At 63.8% G+C, this 18523-nt stretch overlaps 1 protein-coding gene across 1 annotated transcript; it reads right to left on the bottom strand.

The window, feature by feature from the left end:
• Positions 1 to 4587: 4587 nt before the first annotated feature.
• KLHDC7A (kelch domain containing 7A) lies at positions 4588 to 7149 on the bottom strand. Its single transcript, XM_044445294.1, has one exon. It carries the CDS (start codon positions 7147 to 7149, stop codon positions 4588 to 4590), a length of 2562 nt encoding a protein of 853 aa, XP_044301229.1.
• Positions 7150 to 18523: the final 11374 nt, after the last annotated feature.

Genomic DNA, 18523 nt, shown 5'->3' with positions numbered 1-18523 from the left:
TTTTTTATAACAGATTTTTTAAAAGGGTTTAGCCTTTCTCCTGTGCCTGCAGAACTCCAGCTATTTGGCAGTGCAGGAACGAAATGAAATAAAATGAAATGAAATAAAAAGAAATGAAATGAAATGAAATGAAATGAAATGAAAAGCGGCGCTTGCTTTCCATTCAGTGAGATTGTCTCCAGGTCTCTGCAGAGCTGTCGCATGCCCTGCATGTATATGGAGAAGGGTTTGTGGGGGGGGCGCCTTCCGGCAGCTTCCGCACCCACTCCGTCCATCAGCGTGCCTGTCCCGTCCCGTCCCGGGAGGGAGCCGAGCCGAGGCGGCCTCCTTGGCGACAAGAACCATGCCAAGAATATTCATCTCAGCAGCCAAGAGCAGACTGAGGCTACAAACCTCCGGCCGATCGGAGAGGGTCTCTGCCCCGGAGCCGGTGTGGGTGCGTGGCAGAGAACGCCGCCCCTCCAGGGACCCGACTCGGATGAGATGCCCCTTCGCTACCAAGCCAGGAAGATGTTCCGCTGTGCTCCTGCGCCTTGGTCTTCAGCCACGGGGCAGATGGTTGCTGGAGTCCAGCCACACCGGCAGGGATGCATGTTCCCCAAACCAGCTCCTAAGGGAAAGTTCCTGGCGTGGCGCTTCAGCCCGCCCGCCCGTCGGCAGGGAAGGATGCTGGATGCGTCCTTGGTGCCCAGGTCTCTCCAGAGCAGAAGCCGCCCGCCCGCCCGCCTGCAGCAGCTTCTGGGGTGCCCAGCCAGGAGGGGGATGCGGCACGCGGGGGGAAGGGAGCCCCCCAGTCCGGGACGTGCCTTTCCCCTCGTGGCGGCCACCCCTAGACGTGCACAGAGCAACCTTCCTGTAAGCCTCCCCATCCGCCCAACAACGACCTTGACTCCAAATGGAGGCAGCCAAGAGGAGGCGGAAGAACAAGGAAAACGCAGGCGGGAGCGAGCCGCTTACCTGGCCCCGAGTCCTTAGCCCAAGGAATAAACAAACGGCAGGCCGCGACGGTCTTTTAATAGCCTGGCTGATTGTATTTCTGACACCGGCGCGCCTTAAACTATGGTGTTGCTATAACCCCCGGAAAGACGAGGGGTGAATTAGCGTCGGGGAGAGAGCGGCTCTCCCCCCTTAACGACAGCCAGTGAATCACACGCCACTGGCAACTCTCCGGAGCAGGTCGGCTGTGAGCTGGCGCATAAAAAGCGGTGCTCGCGCCGGATCCCGTGCCTCTTTTACCGCCGCGCTCATTCACTTTCCGTCCCAAGACTGGGCAGATTTTAATTAAATAGTCATTCGCTGGGTTGTTACTCTGCCTTGGATGCTCTCCAAATGGCAGTGTTTGTTGCAAAAGCGTCGCGGGGGGGACATGTTCCCTCCCGCCCCCCACATCTCCCCCCAGCCCTCCCTCCCCGCAGCAGTTCGCCGAGGTTCATCTTCCGCAAATACCGCTAATTATGTTTGCCTGGCAGCTCGCCAGCCTCCCCGATAGCATCTTTTCATTAACGCTGACCTCGCCGCGCTCACAAGGTGCCGGCTGCCATTCCTGGCCTATTTCCTTCCTGCGGGAAGGCTCTCCCTTGCAGGGGGGCGCATTTCTGCCGGAAAAGGTTTGCGGGGGAGTGCGCAGTGGGCAACTGAGGCACCGGGTCGCCCGGAGAGAGCCGGGCGGGAGCTAATTGCCGGACCGGCCGGCTTCCTCTCGCGGGCACCGATTCCAGGGAGCCCCAGACGGCGGGGGGCTTCCTCTCCCCTGCCTGTGGACACAACCTCGCCCTTGTGCTACCACCAGGCCTTGTTGTTGGGATTCAAAAATCCCTGGGAGCAGCGTGCTGGGAGCTTCCAAAGGACGGGAACACGCAGGCACACCTGTAAGCTCGGGGCTGGCGGCCAAGCCAGCCCCCAGGACCAGGATACCCCAGCTCTGATAGCAGAATAGGAGGAGACCGAAGACTTGAGATTTTGCAACCTTACTTGAAGGGGTCGGAGCGTCAGCTTGCTTCACTTATTTCAAAATATGGAAAACCAGCCCTACAGGGTCCGGGAGCGCCTCCTGCTTGTTCTGTTAACTAGGGACCCGGTTGCCTGCCCGGCCAGTCCCACCTGCTGGCGCCGCTGGGCTGTCCAGTGTCGGAATGGGACGCACGAGCGGAATGATGGGACAATGCCCGCCTCGCGGAAAGACACACGCAAGCGGAACGCAAAAGCACCAGACCCATCGCGGCCTCTGCCTTGGTCCGACTTTGCCTCTCTGTCTAATTGGACTCTCGGGTTGATCTGCACGCGCGGCTTTCCAAACACACACTCAAACTGCACGCATGTGCGAGATGTACGATTTAAAGGACTTGGCGCATATTTGTGGAAGGTGCAAATCTTCCCACACACAATTGTTGAACGCAGGCATGTGACCAAATACATTGCTTTGGCCCGCAGATCACACTGCAAGCTCAGAAGAGGACGGTGCGGCTGGATAAACCCCGACCGAACGCAAACCGAAACAAATGTCTCAGCTGTGAGCCGGACTATTCCAGGGAAGTCAAGCTGCATGTCACCCATCTTGGACAACTCGATAGCTAAAGAAGAGCAGTCGCTTGAAATTGGTACCCGGGATGGGTAATTGGCGGCACTTTGACCAAAATGCAGCGGGAGAGAGTAGGATATAAAGTGCATTAATGATTACGGCAGGTTATGTATCTTAATTATCCAATTTCAGTCACTTACTGGAAAGGAAGCGGCAAGGGCAGGCAGTAAGAATGTGGATTAACATATGCCACAGAGTTTCCACCGGCCCCTTTTAATGCTGTTTAATTTTGTTTTATTTGCATATTCAAACTCTCAGGAAATCGCGAAAACAACCACCGCACGCAGCCACTTAATTGTGTGTAGACATTCAGAAGCGGCAAACCTTGTGGCGACCTGAGCGTGTGCAGATCCCGCCTCCCCCGTCGCCATTGGCCAAGTTCCTGGGACATCATGACATGTTCATAAACATTCCCATCTGCTTGGGAAGGGAACCCTGGAATATTGGAATGTTGTCAAACACTGCAGGTTTCTTGGAGGGAAGTGAGAGGCTTGTAAATGTATTTTCCGGAGCGGTGAGGGGTTCTTTGCCCTCCCTGGATGCCAGTTCGGTGGGAAAGCAGGAGAGAAGCAAAAACGGGAGCCGCTCACTTATCGCACAATTCCTTTGCTACCGCGTCCTGCGGAGACCAGAAATTCAGTGCCTCTTCCAGGTGTTTGTGTGAGAACCTCTGATTTAACAAGCACTAATCAATTGAGCCCATCTTGCAAAGGGGGTGGCGGTTGCGTGTTCCTTTGAATCCAGGAGGTGCAACATTACAAGCAGCTTTCCAAAGCCCCGTCTGCTCGGGAAGGCGGTTTGTGGGAAGGAAATGCAGGTGCCGGGCAAGAGCCTGGATGAAGCTACGTGGCCTTGCTCGAGGGGGCCGGGAGGCGTCGCAAACGGCGGGGAAGAAGGGAGACGGAGCAGTGGGAAGGGCAGGCTGGGCAGCGCCCGGAGCACCTGCGTTCAGGCGGAAGCCCCAGCCCATCCTTGCGCAGCCCAGAACGAGGCAGCTGATGCCCGGGGCCAGGCCCGCGGCTTCGGCAAGGCCCCCTCCCCTCACGGGCCCGCCTTCTCCCCGCCAGGGTCCCCTGCGGCCCTTCCTTCCCAGGGGGCCACCACTGGCTCGCTCAAGGGGCAGGGGGCCGTCGGGGGCATCCCCCGCCTCTCCTCCATGCCTCCTCTGGTTGGGGCGCCGCAAAGAGCAGACAGTCCAGCGGGTTGCTCAGCGAAAGGGGAGGAGCACCTCCGGAGGCTCTTCCTTTGCTGGGCCCCTGCCGGGGCGGGCCCTTGCGCCATGCCCAACCAGGCCCACCCACGGCGCCCATCCTGCTTCTTCCGCTGGGACGCCCGCGCACACGGGAGAAGATGTTTCTTCCTCGCTCTCCCAGAACACGAGACCTCGGGGCCATCCAATTAAACTGATTGGCAGCCGATTCGCCACAGACCTTTGCTCGTTTTGTTTATGCGCACCACATAATTAAGGCACGGAATCCGCTGCCATTGGGGGGGGGGAAGCGGGGAGAGCCGTGGGAGCGCGCTTGGCCGAGGCGGCGATGGCTGTGGAAGGGCGGCTGACCAGTTCGGGCGGGGGGCAAGGGCCCAGCTGCCACAGGGGCAATGCCTCCTGCTTCACCCAGCCAAAAGCGCCGGGGCTCGCACTGCAGCCCAGGGAGGCCCCAGCCCCCTTCTGGCTGCGGCCCCCGGGGTCCTCTGAAATGGAAGCAGCCCCCGGGCCCCGAGGGGCTTCCCCACCGCTACGCTGGAGCGTGGTGGGCGGCAACGGCGGCTCGGCAGCTTCCGCTGGCCCCCCGCTCGGCCCCGCCCTCTGTGGAGCCCGGCCCGGCCCTCGAGCCGCGGCTGGGTCCACGTGTGGCCCCACAAGGCCGTGTGCGCCTTCAGCCACAGCGCTCGCCCCACGCCTGCGGCTCCCTCCTCGGACAGGCGTGCGGCGACGGGTCAGCGAAGGAGGGCCCTCCTGGCCCACAGGCGGGAGCGAGGGCTCGGGAGCCCCCCGCCGGTGCCCGTCAGACCCGCGTCTGCACCGCCCCCCCGTGGCACGTGTCGGGCAGCACCAGGGCCAGGGGCAGCAGCGCCCCCCGCGGGGAGGGAAACCTCTGCAGCTCCTTGCTCCCGAAGCGCGGCGAGACGGGGTCGGCCAGGAAGCGGAGGTGCAGCTGCGGGCCGATGCAGTGGACCAGGTTGCCCACGACGGCGCACCGGAAGGCGGCCGGGACGGGCGCCGGGTGGGTGGCGCACTCGTACCAGAGCTTCGCCCGGGCGCTGCAGCGGTACACGGCGATGCCCCGGCTGCGGTTCAGGTCGAAGCGGTAGATGAAGCCGCCGGCAGTCACCATCTCGGCCGTCCGGTCCCGGCTGCCCCCGGTGAGGCTGACCTTCCAGGCGCCCCCCTGGCCGGAGTAGCGCAGCAGCTTGTAGCGCAGCGTGCCCCCTGTGGCGTAGATCTCCCCGGCGCAGGCGGTGGCGGTGTGGGCCACGGCGAAGGCGTCGCTGGGCAGGGGCGCGGCGAAGGCCCAGCGGTCCAGGCGGGGGTCGTAGCGCTCCACCGTGTGCAGGCACTCGCCGCCGATGGCGTAGAGGCAGCCGTCCAGCGCGAGCAGCTTGCAGTGGGGCCGGGCCTGGTTCAGCGGGCAGAGCTCCCGCCAGACGCGGGTGCAGGGGTTGTAGCAGAAGACCCGCCGGGAGGGCCGCTGGCTCGCCCCGTGCCCCGTGCAGCCGGCCGCCACGAAGAGGTAGTTGAACATGGCGCAGGCGGCCGAGCCCGTGGAGGCGGCCTCGAGCGGCAGGTGCGTCAGCAGGCGCCAGGCGTCGCTCTGGTCGTCGTAGACGCACAGCCGGCTGGCGTGGGGCCCCCGCGCCCGCGCGCTGACCTCCGCCACGGCCACGCAGGGCCGGCCCCGCATCCTCCGCTGCAGGATCAGGTCCCTCTCCGCGGCGTTGAGGCGGCCGTAGATGGCGGGGGTCCTGAGCACCTGCAGGTAGTTGTCGCTCATGACCCGGTAGGCCGCCTCGCGCAGGCGCTCCAGCCCCCGCTCCTTGGCCAGGCAGAGCAGCTCGCAGCAGTTGCCCAGGTCCACGTGCATGTCCAGCGAGGCGGCGGGGCTGAGCGGGATGCGGAAGAACTCGGCGCCGGCCACACGCTCCACCGTGGGCTGCTCGGCGGCGCTGCTCCGGACGGAGGCCGCCAGGGCAGAGGCGGGGCTGGCCTGGGGCAGGCGGGGGGCCCGGCCGGGCTCCTCGGGGGCCGGGGAGCCGAAGCCGTCCATGGGCACCTGGAGCTCCGGGTTCTCCGCGATCTCGCGGAAGCTCTCCTTCCGGCTGAGGCCGCCCCGTGCGCCCGGCGGCTGCTGCGGCTGGTTTCCTCCGGCGGGATCCCGGCTCGGGGCTTCTGCTTGCGCGGGGCTCGACTCCCCCTGCGTGAGGTGGAGCGGCGTCTCCGGAGAGGGGCCCGGGCCCTCGGCCGCCGCAGCCTGCCCCTCCTCTGTGGCGGGACCCGGGGGGGCCTCGGGGCCACTGCTGGGCACGCTGGGCACCGGGGGGGCGCAGGGGGGGCTCTCCTGCACCTCTGCCCGGGAGACGGATTGCGCGTAGTAGTCGTAGATTTTGCCCCGCAGGCCGGGCCCGTCCGCGGCCCCCCTGTCCTGGACGAAGCCCTCCGCCACGTGGACCTCGGCGATGGAGCAGAAGGTGTGTGTGGCGAGGGAGTGCCCACCGCTCTGGCGCGTCACGGCGCCCACGCTGGAGGTGGCATGGAGCACTTGGACGGGAGAGGCTTGCCTTGGGGCCGCACGGCCTTGGCCGTAGTCTGCGGGCGGCCGGCCTCGCTCGCCTCCGAAGGAAGGCCCTCGCTCGCCTCCTGGGGGCGTGTCTTGGCCAGCTCGCTTTTCGGGGGGCACCGGGCAGGATCCAGCACCGGCCTCCTCAGCCTCCTGGCTCAGCCCCTCGGGGCCTCCGCCGGGACCGCAGCTGCTCCCCCCGTGGCACGGCAGCCCCGGGGAGGGCCGCCTGCCCCCCGACGCCATGGCAGGGGTGCCGTCGCTGACCCACACGCCGTCTCCGTCGCTGCAGGCGGCCAGTGGTGCCCCCGCTTCCACTTCCACTTCCGTTCCCTCTGGTGCCGAGCCGTGATCTTCCGGCAGCCGCCCAGTCCTTGGGTGACTCATGGCCTCTCCCGCTTTCGCCTGCGCCGCCTCCTCCCTCCGCTCTCTGCCAACAGGTGTGCCGCATGGCCCAGGCGTCTCCGCGGTGGCCAGCCCACCCGCTGGCCGGCCCTCTGCTCGGCCCGCTGGCCCCGCTGCCTTCCGTCGGACGAGCTGGCTGCCCGGCTGCCCTGGCGCGGCCCCCCTCTCCACCGCCGTGCCGCCCGGGGGCGCTTCTTGTGCCGCGTCTCGGCCAGTGCCGGCTTTTCCGCAGCCACGGCTCCCGATGGCGCCAGCAGGTACCCGAGACTTGTAGTATCTATACAGCAACGTCAGCAGGAGGAGGGCTGCGGCCGAGAGAGCCAGCCGCCCGACCAGCTGCATTTCGGAGGGCTGGCGATCCCCGCTTACCTGGGCGCCCATGGTCATTTTTCTCCGACATGCCACGGCCCAGGCATGCGAGAAATCTGGGATTAATGATTGCCAAGCCGGGGCCAGCTGCGAGCAGGCACGGCCGCCCCCTCCTCTTGGCCCCGCTCTGGAAGGTGACTTCTACCTGCAGGCAGGTAAAGAGAGAAGCCCTTGCGCTTCCTGGATGGTGTCTCCACTCGCCAGGTGTCTGCTTACCGGAGCAGAGCAGGTTTGCATATTTGAGCAAGGTGGGCCGGGCCGGACACAGTTGAGGGGAGGACGACGCCAGTCACTGCACGGCAAGGCAGAGCTCCCCGTGCAGTCGGTCTGTTTACTCAGCATCGAAAAACAGCAGCAGCTTTGCCAGGGTAGCAGAAAGCAGGCAGAGGAAACGAACGCACGGCGGAAAAATGGTTTTTCGGAGGCTGTGGCGCGCGTGCCGTGGAGGATATGTGCCACTGATCATATGTCCTCGCGTTAGCGCTGCCACGTCACGGACGCGTCCGCGTGTCCCGCCCCGCAGGGCCAGCGCGTCGTGCTCCTGGGCGCGCGTGTTGAGCAGCGCGACCGAAGGGAGGATCCGTCCCAAGAGCGGCTCTCACACCCACCCCCTCCGTGGCACGCCGTGGCACTCCAAGGAGGTGGCGCATCCCGTCTGCGCTTCGTGGCATTTCGGGCAGCTCCAAGTTCCCGCCTGGTGTCGGGACTGGTGCGCCGAGCCTGCCTTCCGTTCGCATCGGGACCTTCGCCCAAGGCTCTCTGAGCATGTGCAGAAGGCCCCTCCTCGCAGGATCCTTATGAGCAGCCAGAGGCTCAGGGAAGGCACCTGGCCCGTGACCCCTCCCTGAGCCTTAACGGAGTTCTTTGTGCAGGGAACTGGGCACGTTCAGCCTTGAGAAGAGAAGACTCGGGGGGGGGGCATGAGGTCCCCGTATGAGTCCCTCAAAGGCTGCCACGAGGAGGAAGGTCAGGCTCTCTTCCCGCTGATACCAGAGTGCCGGACACGGAAGAATCAACCCAGGTTCAGGCCAGGCATCAGGAAGAGCTTCCTCAGGGTCAGAGCAATGCGACAGGGGGACCGGCTGCCTGGAGGGGTGGGGGGCTCCCCCACACTGGAGGCATTCAAGGAGAAACTGGGCGGCCCTCTGAGTGGGGTGGTGCGGCTTGGTGTCCCGCAACAGCAGGGGGTGGACCGGATGGCCTTCACGGCCCCTTCCAGCTCTACTATTCTGTGAGTCTATGAGTCCACGTCCAGGAGGCCGTGGCAGTGGCAACAGCCGTGCGTTTCCTGCCCACATCGCCCAGGAGATGAAGCTCTGCAGGTGGCAAAGAGCCACTTGGCCGGCTGCACAGCTGAGAAAGACGCATGCCAAGACGCCCGGCTTTTCCCGCAAGGAGGAAAAGCAACCGAACCGAAGCTCAGGTCCGAGGGAGAGTCCAGGTGGGGCCTGCAGAGCTCCAGGGAGCTCCACGCCCGCCGATTCGCACATTCCCAGAATCCGCATGGTGATTTTGCGTTTGGGGAAAGCGAGTGGGGTCACAGGTAGGAGTGCCCTTGGGAGCCCCGCATGAGCCCCCCACAGGGCTGATTTCTGCCCCCTCGCCCTTGGCTACCTGTGTTTACATTCAGTGTAGGACTCGGGAGCGACCTCGGCGGTTCTCTAGTCTGACCCATGCGCCGCAGTGCAAGCAGCCCACGCCTGTCCTCGGCACACCCATTCACACCCCAGCACACGCTACACACGCGTCGCCCGCCTTGCGCTAGGGCATCTGCACGCTGCGGCCAGCTCAGCACTCCGGAGGAGCTGCCCCACTGCTCCGGGGCTCCCCGGTTCTCCAGCGCCGGCCCAGCCCATCGCGGCAAATTAGAGGCCAGCTCAGCCAAGCTGCCCCGAAGTGGTGGGCCGAGAGGGGCCTGCAGGAGAAAGTGAAGCGGGCACCAAAGGCAGGAGCAAAATTTGGGAGATTATTGGGAGCCCGAGCCGCCGCGCACGGAGGAAGCAGCCCGCCAGTATGGGCACGTCGGCACGCAGGGCCAGCCGGGGAGTTTGCTCATGGCGGGGCAGGAGAGGTAAACCGAGCCAAACGGGAAAGAAAGGTAGGCAAATAAGTGGAATGCAAACACAACGGGAGGAGAGAGAAACCACCCGCCCTGAAATGCAATTAGCGGCTGGCTGGCTGGCTGATCGTTCTAAATCCGCTTCAGCCCTCCTGGAGGACTCCCCCGAAAGAGCAACTTGCAGAAGGGGCACCGCCGGCTTGGGGAAGGAGGGTGCGCGAGAGCGTTGCGAGGCCAAGGAGGACGGCGCGCACGTGCCTGGAATAGCGATGCTGCCTCTGCCGGAGACGCGGACTGGGAGGCCCGTGCGGAGCAGATGCGGCAACAGGATGCGCGCGTTTGCAGATGCGGGGGCTTCGCAGGGCCCTGAAATTAAGGCTGCTGGCTTCCCAGCCTTTGGGGAGATGTTTTCCCCACAAAGCCGAGGAAATGGTGGCTCACAGGCCAGAGGAGACTTGCCGTGGGCAGACGCAGTGGCCGGGTGGCCCGCTGCCCAGGACTCTCTCGGGGCTCCTTCGCCTTAGACTGGGGCTGGGAGGGGACCCCCTCGGACAGGCGGCCTTCAAGCAGAGGACTGCCCTCCGCAAAAGAGGCCACTGAGGTACCGTGGCAGAAGAGGCGTTTCCTGGGGCTGCTGCTCCATACTACGGGTCCAGAAAAGGCGCAAGTCTGCGTGTGCTAATTAGTCATGGTCCGAAATGCTTCAAGCCATTTGCCTGCGAGGTCTCCATATTCGTGCCAAGGGATGCCCGGGCGGGGTGGGGGCATTTGGGGGCGGAAGACCCCAGCAGGAAGAGTCAAGGGGGCAGCTGGAGTGCCACACGCATGGGCACAAAGCTGGCTCCCCCAGGAAGGGGGTGGGAGGCACCGGGGCCCCGCTGGCCATATTTTGGCTCGGACAGCCGAGCGGCGGGGCAGGGGCCTCCGAAAGGACGACCGAGGCCTGGCTCCCGACCCCCACCTCCCACAGGGTGGGCCTTTGCAAAGCCGGTCTCGGTCGCGCGCTCGCCCCGAGCAGCGCTGGGGAGGGCGCTGGGCTCCTTGCTGCCATCTTGCTCACTGGGAAAGCGGGCTCTGCTGAACCGCGAGCGAAGACACGCGGCCCTTCTTGTGTTTCCCTGCAGGAACGAGCCTGCGCGGAGCAGGAAGAGGAGGAGGATTGAAAGCGCCCGCCGGCAGAAAGCACGGCCCGCAGGGGTTCCCGCGGAAGCCGTGTGCCGGGGAAGGTCGGATCGATCGACCTTGCTGCAGCTGGCCAGGCAGGCGAGTTGTGCGCCGGGAACGCAGGCCCCCCGGTTCCCCGGGAGAGCTCAGGGCGGAGGATCTGGGCTGACGAGAAATCAATCCAGGCTGCCGTGCCTGGCGCTGAGCCGTGCTCTGCTCCGTCTTGGCCCGCACTGCAGGGTCACTGGGAGGACTAAGCTGCCGGCCACTCACCTACTCTGCCCCACCTGGGCCCAGGCCTTGGCAGGGCGCACGCGAGCCGTCGAGCCCAGAAACGGCGCGGAGCAGAGGGGAACCCCTCGCCCAGAAAGCAGCTCATTGGGGCAGACGCGGGTGGTGCTGGCCCCGAAAGCCCCCTGCCCCGTCCCAGCAAAGTAGTCGCATCTCCGGGGTCTCGGCCGACGTGCAAAGAGACGCACCAGCTGGCAGGGCGAGGGGGACCCTGGAGGCACCGTCCCTGCCGCGACCCGAAGGCTTTCCGGGGTGGGGGGAGACACCACCCCCAGCCGGATCCTTACACTAATGAGGCACATGCCTTGCCTTCTTACGGGGCGTGGATGCAGCAGAGACAGGATGGCAACGCAAATATAAACATTTGCCGATCGCTTTTACACCCAATAATGACAAATAAGAGCAGCCATGGGAACTTCCCATCCCATTTGTCACGAGCTGTGGAATCTCTCTCTGTCCAAAAGGGGCAGAGCCACCCCCCCCCCAGCTAAACACCAGCATAGAGACGCGTCGGGCCAGGATGCCCAGATCTGGCCTGTCACCCCGTCTCGACCACCCTGGCGAGGTAAAGGAGGCCCCGGTCCCCGACCCCCCGGAGAGGCAAAGCGAGCGAGCCGCGCCAGGTTCAGAGCGGGACGGAGAGGGTTCCTGCACGAAGGCCGCGTGGGGACGGGGGGCTTGGCAGCGAGGAACGAAGCTGGCCCAGGCTGCCGAAAGCCCAGACGCGACTCCGCTGCAGCCGCCTGCCCTCCGCTCGAGTTGCTGCGCAGCGGAGCGGGCCGGTCATCCGAGACGCCGGACTGACGGCCTCGTGCGGATGCGTCTCGTTGCAGCCGCCGGAAACATGGCACGGCCACAGCGTGGCACTGCCCGGCCCCTTTGCTCCACCCTAGTGGAGCCACCCGCAAGCTGGACCCATGGACCCTCCCTCCCTCCCTCCGCCTCTGCCCCTCGCCCTTCTTCAGAACATTTTCGGCTGCCCAAACCTGCCCGCTTTTGCAAGGGAGGCAAAACCGGCGGGTAAAGCAACTCCCCACGCAGCCCATGCTTTTTTGGCAGCCCTTTGCTTCTGGAGGTACCAAACACCTTTGATGTCTCGCTTCTCCCGAAATCCACATGCAAGAAATCAGCAGCATTTCTCATTTTGTTGGGGGTTTTATCTCTTTTTATGTCCTGCGTGGCCCAAACTCTCTCAGAGAAGATTGCTTGTTCTCTAAAAAGAGGCGCGGAAGCGCAGTGCCGCCTTTGAAGGGAGCTGCAAACAAGGCCAGCCGGGCGACTGCCCCCCCCCCCAGCCCCCCATCTGTGAACGCAAAGCAAAGAGCCGAGCAGGCGCTTTTTGCCCCTGCCGCCAGCCGTTCGAGCTGGGCCCCCGCCCCATAATCGAGGGTCAGGTACGCCTGCGAGCGCGTCCTCTCAAAGCGGCCCTTCAGGTGTGGGGAGCGGCGGCCGACACGGCTGCATCCGGCTGTGCAACATCTGCCGAGCCGCTGCCCCGCTCTCTGGATGGGGGAGCCATGCTGGGGGGGGGGCAGAGAAGCACGAGGGGGCAGGCAGGATGGGGCACCCCTGGCAGAAGAGGACCCGGTGGGGAAGTGTGAGGGCCCAGGCCGTGGCGTAGGGTCAGGAGTCCAATGCGTGTAGAGCATGCCTCTTAGTCCCCTGCTCAGGGCGCTGGGACAGCTGATGGTAAGACCCCTGGCCCCCGTCACCAGAAAGCACAGTCCCTGCCCGAAGGCTTGTGCTGTAGACACACACGCTACATGAGCGACGAGGAGGGTAGAGGAAGAACAAGCCGAGCTGCGAGGCAGGCCAAATGGCCCCACTCCCCTTTCCCCGTCTCCGTGACGGCCGCGCCCGCCACGCAGCGTCCCCCGTACTTCTGGCCGCCAGTGTGAGGCTTCTTGCTAGATCTGGGGGAGGGACCGTGGATCTGTGCCCTTCCGCGTCTCGCCAGCGTCCCTCAGCCTGGCCGGCTCTCCCCCACCCGTGGCCCGTCCCTCTGCGGCGCGGACGCCCCGTCCCTCTGCCGTGGGCGTGGAGGAAGCGGCCGTGCGCCCCTGCCAGCCCCACTCAAAGGCGGGCGGGGGGGGGGGGAGAGGCGGCTGGGAGGCGCAGGACGAGGGGACCTGTCACCGAAGCGGAAGAGGCAGAGCCCGCTTGCTAGGAGTCAAGGCGGCGCCCTGGGACTTGGAAGACGGGGCGGCTTCAGAGGGCCGGCAGGGCTGCTTTCCACGCATCTCTCGAGCGGGACGCAGGGGAGCTTTGCGAGGATTAGCTTCGCCTCGGCTCACGACTCTTCCTCTAAGAGGAGGAGGAGAAACCGGAGCGCTGGGGGCCAGCTCCACATGCTGTGGGGCTGGCGGAAGGCGGAGCTCCGAGGGAGGGGGGGAGGAGGGGGGTGGCGGCGAGTCGCGGGCAGGCTGGGGGGACGGCCGTGCGCGCAGATCGCGGCTTAACTGAGAACGGCTGCTCTACCGTGGTCCTGCAGCCAACCTCTGCAGAAAAGCCTGCCTGCCTGCCATCCCAGCCTGAAGCAGGCACTCTGCACATGCCCAGAAGACCAGCACAGTTGCTCTGCCTCTGACCCCCTCCCCCCGTAGTATAGAATGACCCACTGGGTACGAGAGACCATAAACAATGGGAGCGATACTTGTTAAAATAGGGGGCGGCGAGACCACTTCTGGGAATCAGCAGCCCCCCCCCCCCCCCCGGCCTGGTGCCCTTGGTCATTCTGCTCCGGTGAGCAGGGGCTGGCCCGGGGTGGAAGCTCTGACTGTTTGCCGTTGGGGTTCAAGCTCGCGGGGCGACTCGGAGGGTCCGTGCTTGGCTGAATCCAGCCATCCCGGCAGAGCCTCGGAAGAGCACAGGGGCGCTGCCGGCTTCCCGCAGCTGGTCCCCCAAACTGCATGACCCTTGGCCCCACAGCAACATCCAGGCTGGGGGAAACTGACTACCCCACACGGGCACCGGGAGCCCGGCAACTGGGCGAGAGCCCCCCAAGTCCAATCCCAGGCAAACCCACATCTTTATACAACGGCCCAAAGTCAGCAGCAGGAGCCAAGCAAGGCAGGGCCCAGGAAAGCGAGCGAGCGAGCGAGCCACGCGCACAGGAGCGGGTACCTGAGGGCCGGAGCAGGGCAGGGGTCCGGAAGCCAGGCGGGGTCCAGCAACGGGAGCGAGGCCCAAGGGTTGGGGTCCCAACAAGCGAGGAGCAGCACAGCGAGTCTGGAGCCCCGCTGCCAAGACAGCTTCTGGAGGAACAGCACTGCTTCCTGCCCAGGCCTCCCAGGTGGGGCTCATGAGAACCCGGCAGCTGCGGGCAATTAAGGGAACAATCCTGCAACTGCCAGGGCTGCTGCTCTGGTGCTCAAACTGAGGCTGCCTGGCTCCTGACAAGGAATCGTGGGAAATGTAGTCCCGGAGACCTGGCAGGTACTGTGTGCTTCCTGGAATTTAGCACGCCTTTCTTGCGGGTCCAGTGTGGTGTAGTGGTTAAGAGCATGGGACTGGAACTCAGACGATCTGGGTTCGAGTCCCCACTCGGGCATGGAGCCAACTGGGTGACTCTGGGCCAGTCACAGACTCTCAGCCCAGCCTACCTCACAGGGTTGGTGTTGTGGGGATAAGATGGAGGAGGAGAATGATGTAAGCTGCCTTGAGCCCTTTGTAGGAAAAAGGCAGGATATAAATCGAAAAATAAATAAAAATAAATAAATAAAAATAAACATCTGACAGTCACAGAGGCAAATTCAGACTGGTGCACAGGGCCGGGTGTGAGACACCTCCTCCTGGCTTGAAGAGCAGCAGGAGCTGCCTAAATATGTCCACACAGAGGAAGAGTTTTGCCCACAAACCATGAGGACTAGCTGCACTCCCCATTCAAAAGCCGAATGGCACAAAAGATCCACCGCTGCCCGAAAGGAAGCCAATTTTCCCCAGGAAGGCTGGGCTGAGGGCGGTCGGATCCCACGGGTTCAAAGGCCACATGTTTGGGGACGCTGCCAATGGGCTGCTCTCTGCAACTTCTCCACCCACCTTCTTCCCCAGGCAAAGCATCTCCCGAGTATTTCCGGGCCCTTTATCGGCGCGATTATTTTTAAGGGGATCAGCAAGCGGACCGGGCTCAGCGGCATCTTGGGAAGCGGTGCGTTATGCCTCGCGTGATGAGAGGTTCTGTGAGCCGCTCTTTGCAACGGCAGGAAGACGGTGGAGAAAAGCAAGCGGCAGACGCTGCTTCTTCCCGCCTTGAAATTTCAAGGGGCTGCTCGGTCTAATGGTGGGATTTGCCCGCACAGGTTGTGCCAGACGGCCACCTGCGTGGAAGGCTTTAAGAGGGGGGCTGGACGGAGGGGAGCTTTGGACCGTGTCCCGGCACGCACACGGCCATGAACGCCGCTTGGTTTGGCCACCTGCCTGCCTCCGATTGCAGATGCTGAGACAACCGCTGCAAGGATGAACCGGGGGGGGGGTGGTTGAGGGTCCGACCCCACGTGGCCTGCAGAGGCCGGGGTGCCCCTTCCCCACTCCCACGAGCCCCACCCACGTTGTGCCTTCCTTGCACATGGTTTTGCCTAATAAATCCGTGTGTGCAACGAACTCTCCTAACATACATTCCTTTCAAAACACCCCCAATATACGCGTTTCTGCCCCTTTTTTAAAGAGTGGGTCAGGATCGCTCCGTGATTCAGAGCTTGTCCGTGATCGCCTTCCGCGCCTTTCGGTGGGCAGGCCCTGCTTTCTTCCGGCGGGCAGCTGCACGGAAAGGAAACACGGTTCGGGGCTCTCTCCGCCCGGCACATGCCCAAGGAATAATGCAAAGAGAAACACGGGACGGATGTTCCCGGATGGACCCCTGGGGGACACGTCTTCAGTGACCTTGGCAAGGTCGATGCAAGCACGGAGACTTCCGATGGAAAGACGCCCCGGACCTCAGGAACATCGTTAGAGCTGCTCCCAAGATAGCGAGTCCCTGGGATGGTTTCTCACTGATTTGGCTGTTGAAAATCGGTGAGAAAGAGCGACGAGGGCGAGCGTCTGCCTTGCTTTTTCCCCCGAATGAGGTTCACGTGGTGGTCCTCCCCCCCTCCCCATTTCATCCTCACAACAACAAGGATAGCACGGGGATGGAAGCCCTCGACCCAGTACGACCAGTATGGGGGATTCCTAAAGCGTTGGGGCAATTCTGGGAAGCAGGCCATGTGGTCCAGGGCCCCGGAATCCGGATCGCAGGGCCTCCCTGCCGAGGAGCATCCAGCACAGCTGCTCCCTTTCTCGCCTCCCCTTCCGGAGCCGGCTCAGCGCCGCCACCTCGCTGTTCCCGCTTTGCCTCCCCATCCTCGCAGTGACATTTTGCTGCCTGTGATCCTAATTGAATTAAATTGTCTGCTTGACGTTCTGCTAAACCTTTTTCAAACTCCCCTGAAAGATGAGAAGCGCCGACACGCATCTTTGGGGGTCACGCCGTGTATCCGGGCAGGCGTGTGGGGTTTCATCGCATCGTTCCAAAGAGCCGCGATTAATTTTTTACCAGCTAATCATCTCTCATAGGCAGATTGTCAGCGGAGGCCCTGTCAGCTCCCATCAATAATAAAACAATCGCCAACGTCTCCGAAGCGCCTCCCCTGCCCAGCCGGGTCCTGTTTTATTCCGTGCTTGGAGCCTCCCAGCTTGGATGCCCTTTGAAATCACCCGGAGAGGCGGCAGGGGAGGGCGGGAGGCGGCGATCAGGTCTGTCTCTGTCGGAAGGGGTCGCAAGCTGCACCGGTGGAACGGGTGGCCATTCCAGTGGGGCGGGGGGGGGGCAGCGGGAACCTCTGGGCCGAGGTGGGCTCCCAGCGGCCCGAGCAGGCACACCTGGGCGAGCCGGAGTGGCAGTCGCCTGGTGCAGCATCCGCCCCGACCTTGGCCTGGCCTTGGCCGAAGCAGCACCGAGCACTCCGTGGAGGGGCAGGGGGGCCCACGGCACACTCCAGCCGAAGGGCGAGGCCGCTTTGCGCCCTCCGCATCAGGCCGCTGTGAGGGTCGGAGAGCGGAGAAGGAGCTTCGCTCGAGGCCTCGGCGGAGACGGGAGGGCTGGCAAATGCCACACTGACACCTTAATGTCCCTCATTTCCACGGTTCTGGGCTGAAATGGCCACATTTGCATTTAAATGGAGGCCTGGGAGTCCATAAAACTCTGTCTTCTTTTCGAGTGGGCATAATGGGGGCTGCATCACGTTGGGATGAGACCCCCGGAGCATCGACCCAGTGGAGGGAAGTGCGGGAAGTGGTGCTCAGGGTGGCGGGAGGAGGAGGAGGGGAGGAAGGAGGATCTCGTCTCATCACCGGCCTGGTGTGGCTCCCCCAGGCCTGATCGTCGTGAGCAGCCGAGGAAAGATGGCCGCGTCTTGGCCCCGGGGGAACTCCAGGGAGCCGGGCTTTGAATGTCAGCCCTGAATGGAGCTCGGCATTTGCAAAGACGCCTGGCCGTCCGTCCCGCACGCCGCAACGGCCCCCCTCCCTCCTCCTGTGCCGTAACACAAGGCGGGTGGGCGCTGGGCGTGCGTCTGGGGCCCAAGGTTGGCACGGTCCAGGGCCCTGTCCTTGCAGGGGTCCGGGGCCAGCGCCCCTCCCCTTCGCCATGGCAGTGGGACGGGGCGAGGGCAGGAGCGGGAGGGGCCGCAGCCCCCCGTTGCCCTGCAGGAATGGCAGCCACGATGCAGGGAGAGGCGAGGGGCGAGCGCAGCGGACGGCCAGGGTGGCGAGGAGCCCGACGCACTGCAGGTGGAGGCCCGCCGGAGGGTCTTGCCGAGGGTCTTCCGAAAACCAGAGCGCGCCCCGAAGCAGTCCCTGCACTGTTGGCCCGGGACAGAAGCCAGAGCATGTATCACACCACCCACGGACTACACGGCCAACGCTGCACAGCCCCTTTCCCCGAGGATTCCAAGGAGCGCCGGCCCCATTCCCAGGAGGCTGTGAAGCCTTCAAGAGTGGGACTTCCCAGCCAGTGCAGGTTCTGCTCTGAGCCTCGTAGGCGCTCTCCGTGGCGGAGGCGGAGCTTCTGCACCGCAGAATTGGGCCTGCAAAGCTCAAAAGAAAAGCTGCGGTGGACGAGGAGCCCCACTTACACAGGGCTCCCCCGTGTCTCCACACAGCCCCGCACGAGTCCCTCGTTCAAGGCCCGGTTTCCCGCATTGGCACCAGGCCCCGGTACCGCCAGTCCTTGGGGGTCGGGTGTGGAGGCCCATGATGCGCAGACGCAAGCATCTTGGCCAAGCTCAGGGATGCCTTCTCCTCCCGGGGCTTTGATCCCCGGGGATTAGACTCTGTTTGCACAGTGCTTTGGAGGGATAAAGCTCTTACACAAACACTTGGCATTAATTACGGCTCTGATGGAGCGTAATCTTCCCTCGCCTTGCTCTTCTGGCCACGCTGCACCCTGGCACGCCTCAGAGGGTGAAGCATCTCCCGGCAAATCAAACAGAGTCCATCAAATATTTGGGGTGGGGGGGATGCTTGTTCCAGGGGATCTCCCCCTCCCCTCTTCCTTGCACAGGGAAAACAGTCCAGGCATCCAGGCAACGGAAGCGGGGCGTGGGGGTCCCACGACCTCTTGGGCCCCTTCGTGTCCCGAGGACGCGGGCAGACCCCGGCGTGGCAACGTCAGCCTGGAGCAAATGCCATTTTAACCACCGGTTCAAGACGAGGCCATTCAAGATAAGAACACGGGAACGAGGTGGTCGCTCCTGGCTCATGACGACAGAGAAATCCACAAGGGCTCGGGGGAATTTGGAAGTCTAGAAACCTCTGTGGGTTTTAAAAAAACCGGCCACCGTTTCATGCAAATTTAGTTGTAGAAAACGAAGGGAAAAGCGCTGCCCAATTGCCATTTCTTGC

Source organism: Varanus komodoensis, unplaced genomic scaffold (assembly GCF_004798865.1).
Source record: "Varanus komodoensis strain SLA01 unplaced genomic scaffold, ASM479886v1 scaffold48, whole genome shotgun sequence".
Taxonomy (NCBI): domain Eukaryota; kingdom Metazoa; phylum Chordata; class Lepidosauria; order Squamata; family Varanidae; genus Varanus; species Varanus komodoensis.
The sequence above is the reverse complement of the archived record's forward strand: the minus strand, read 5'-3'. Positions and strand labels throughout refer to the sequence as shown.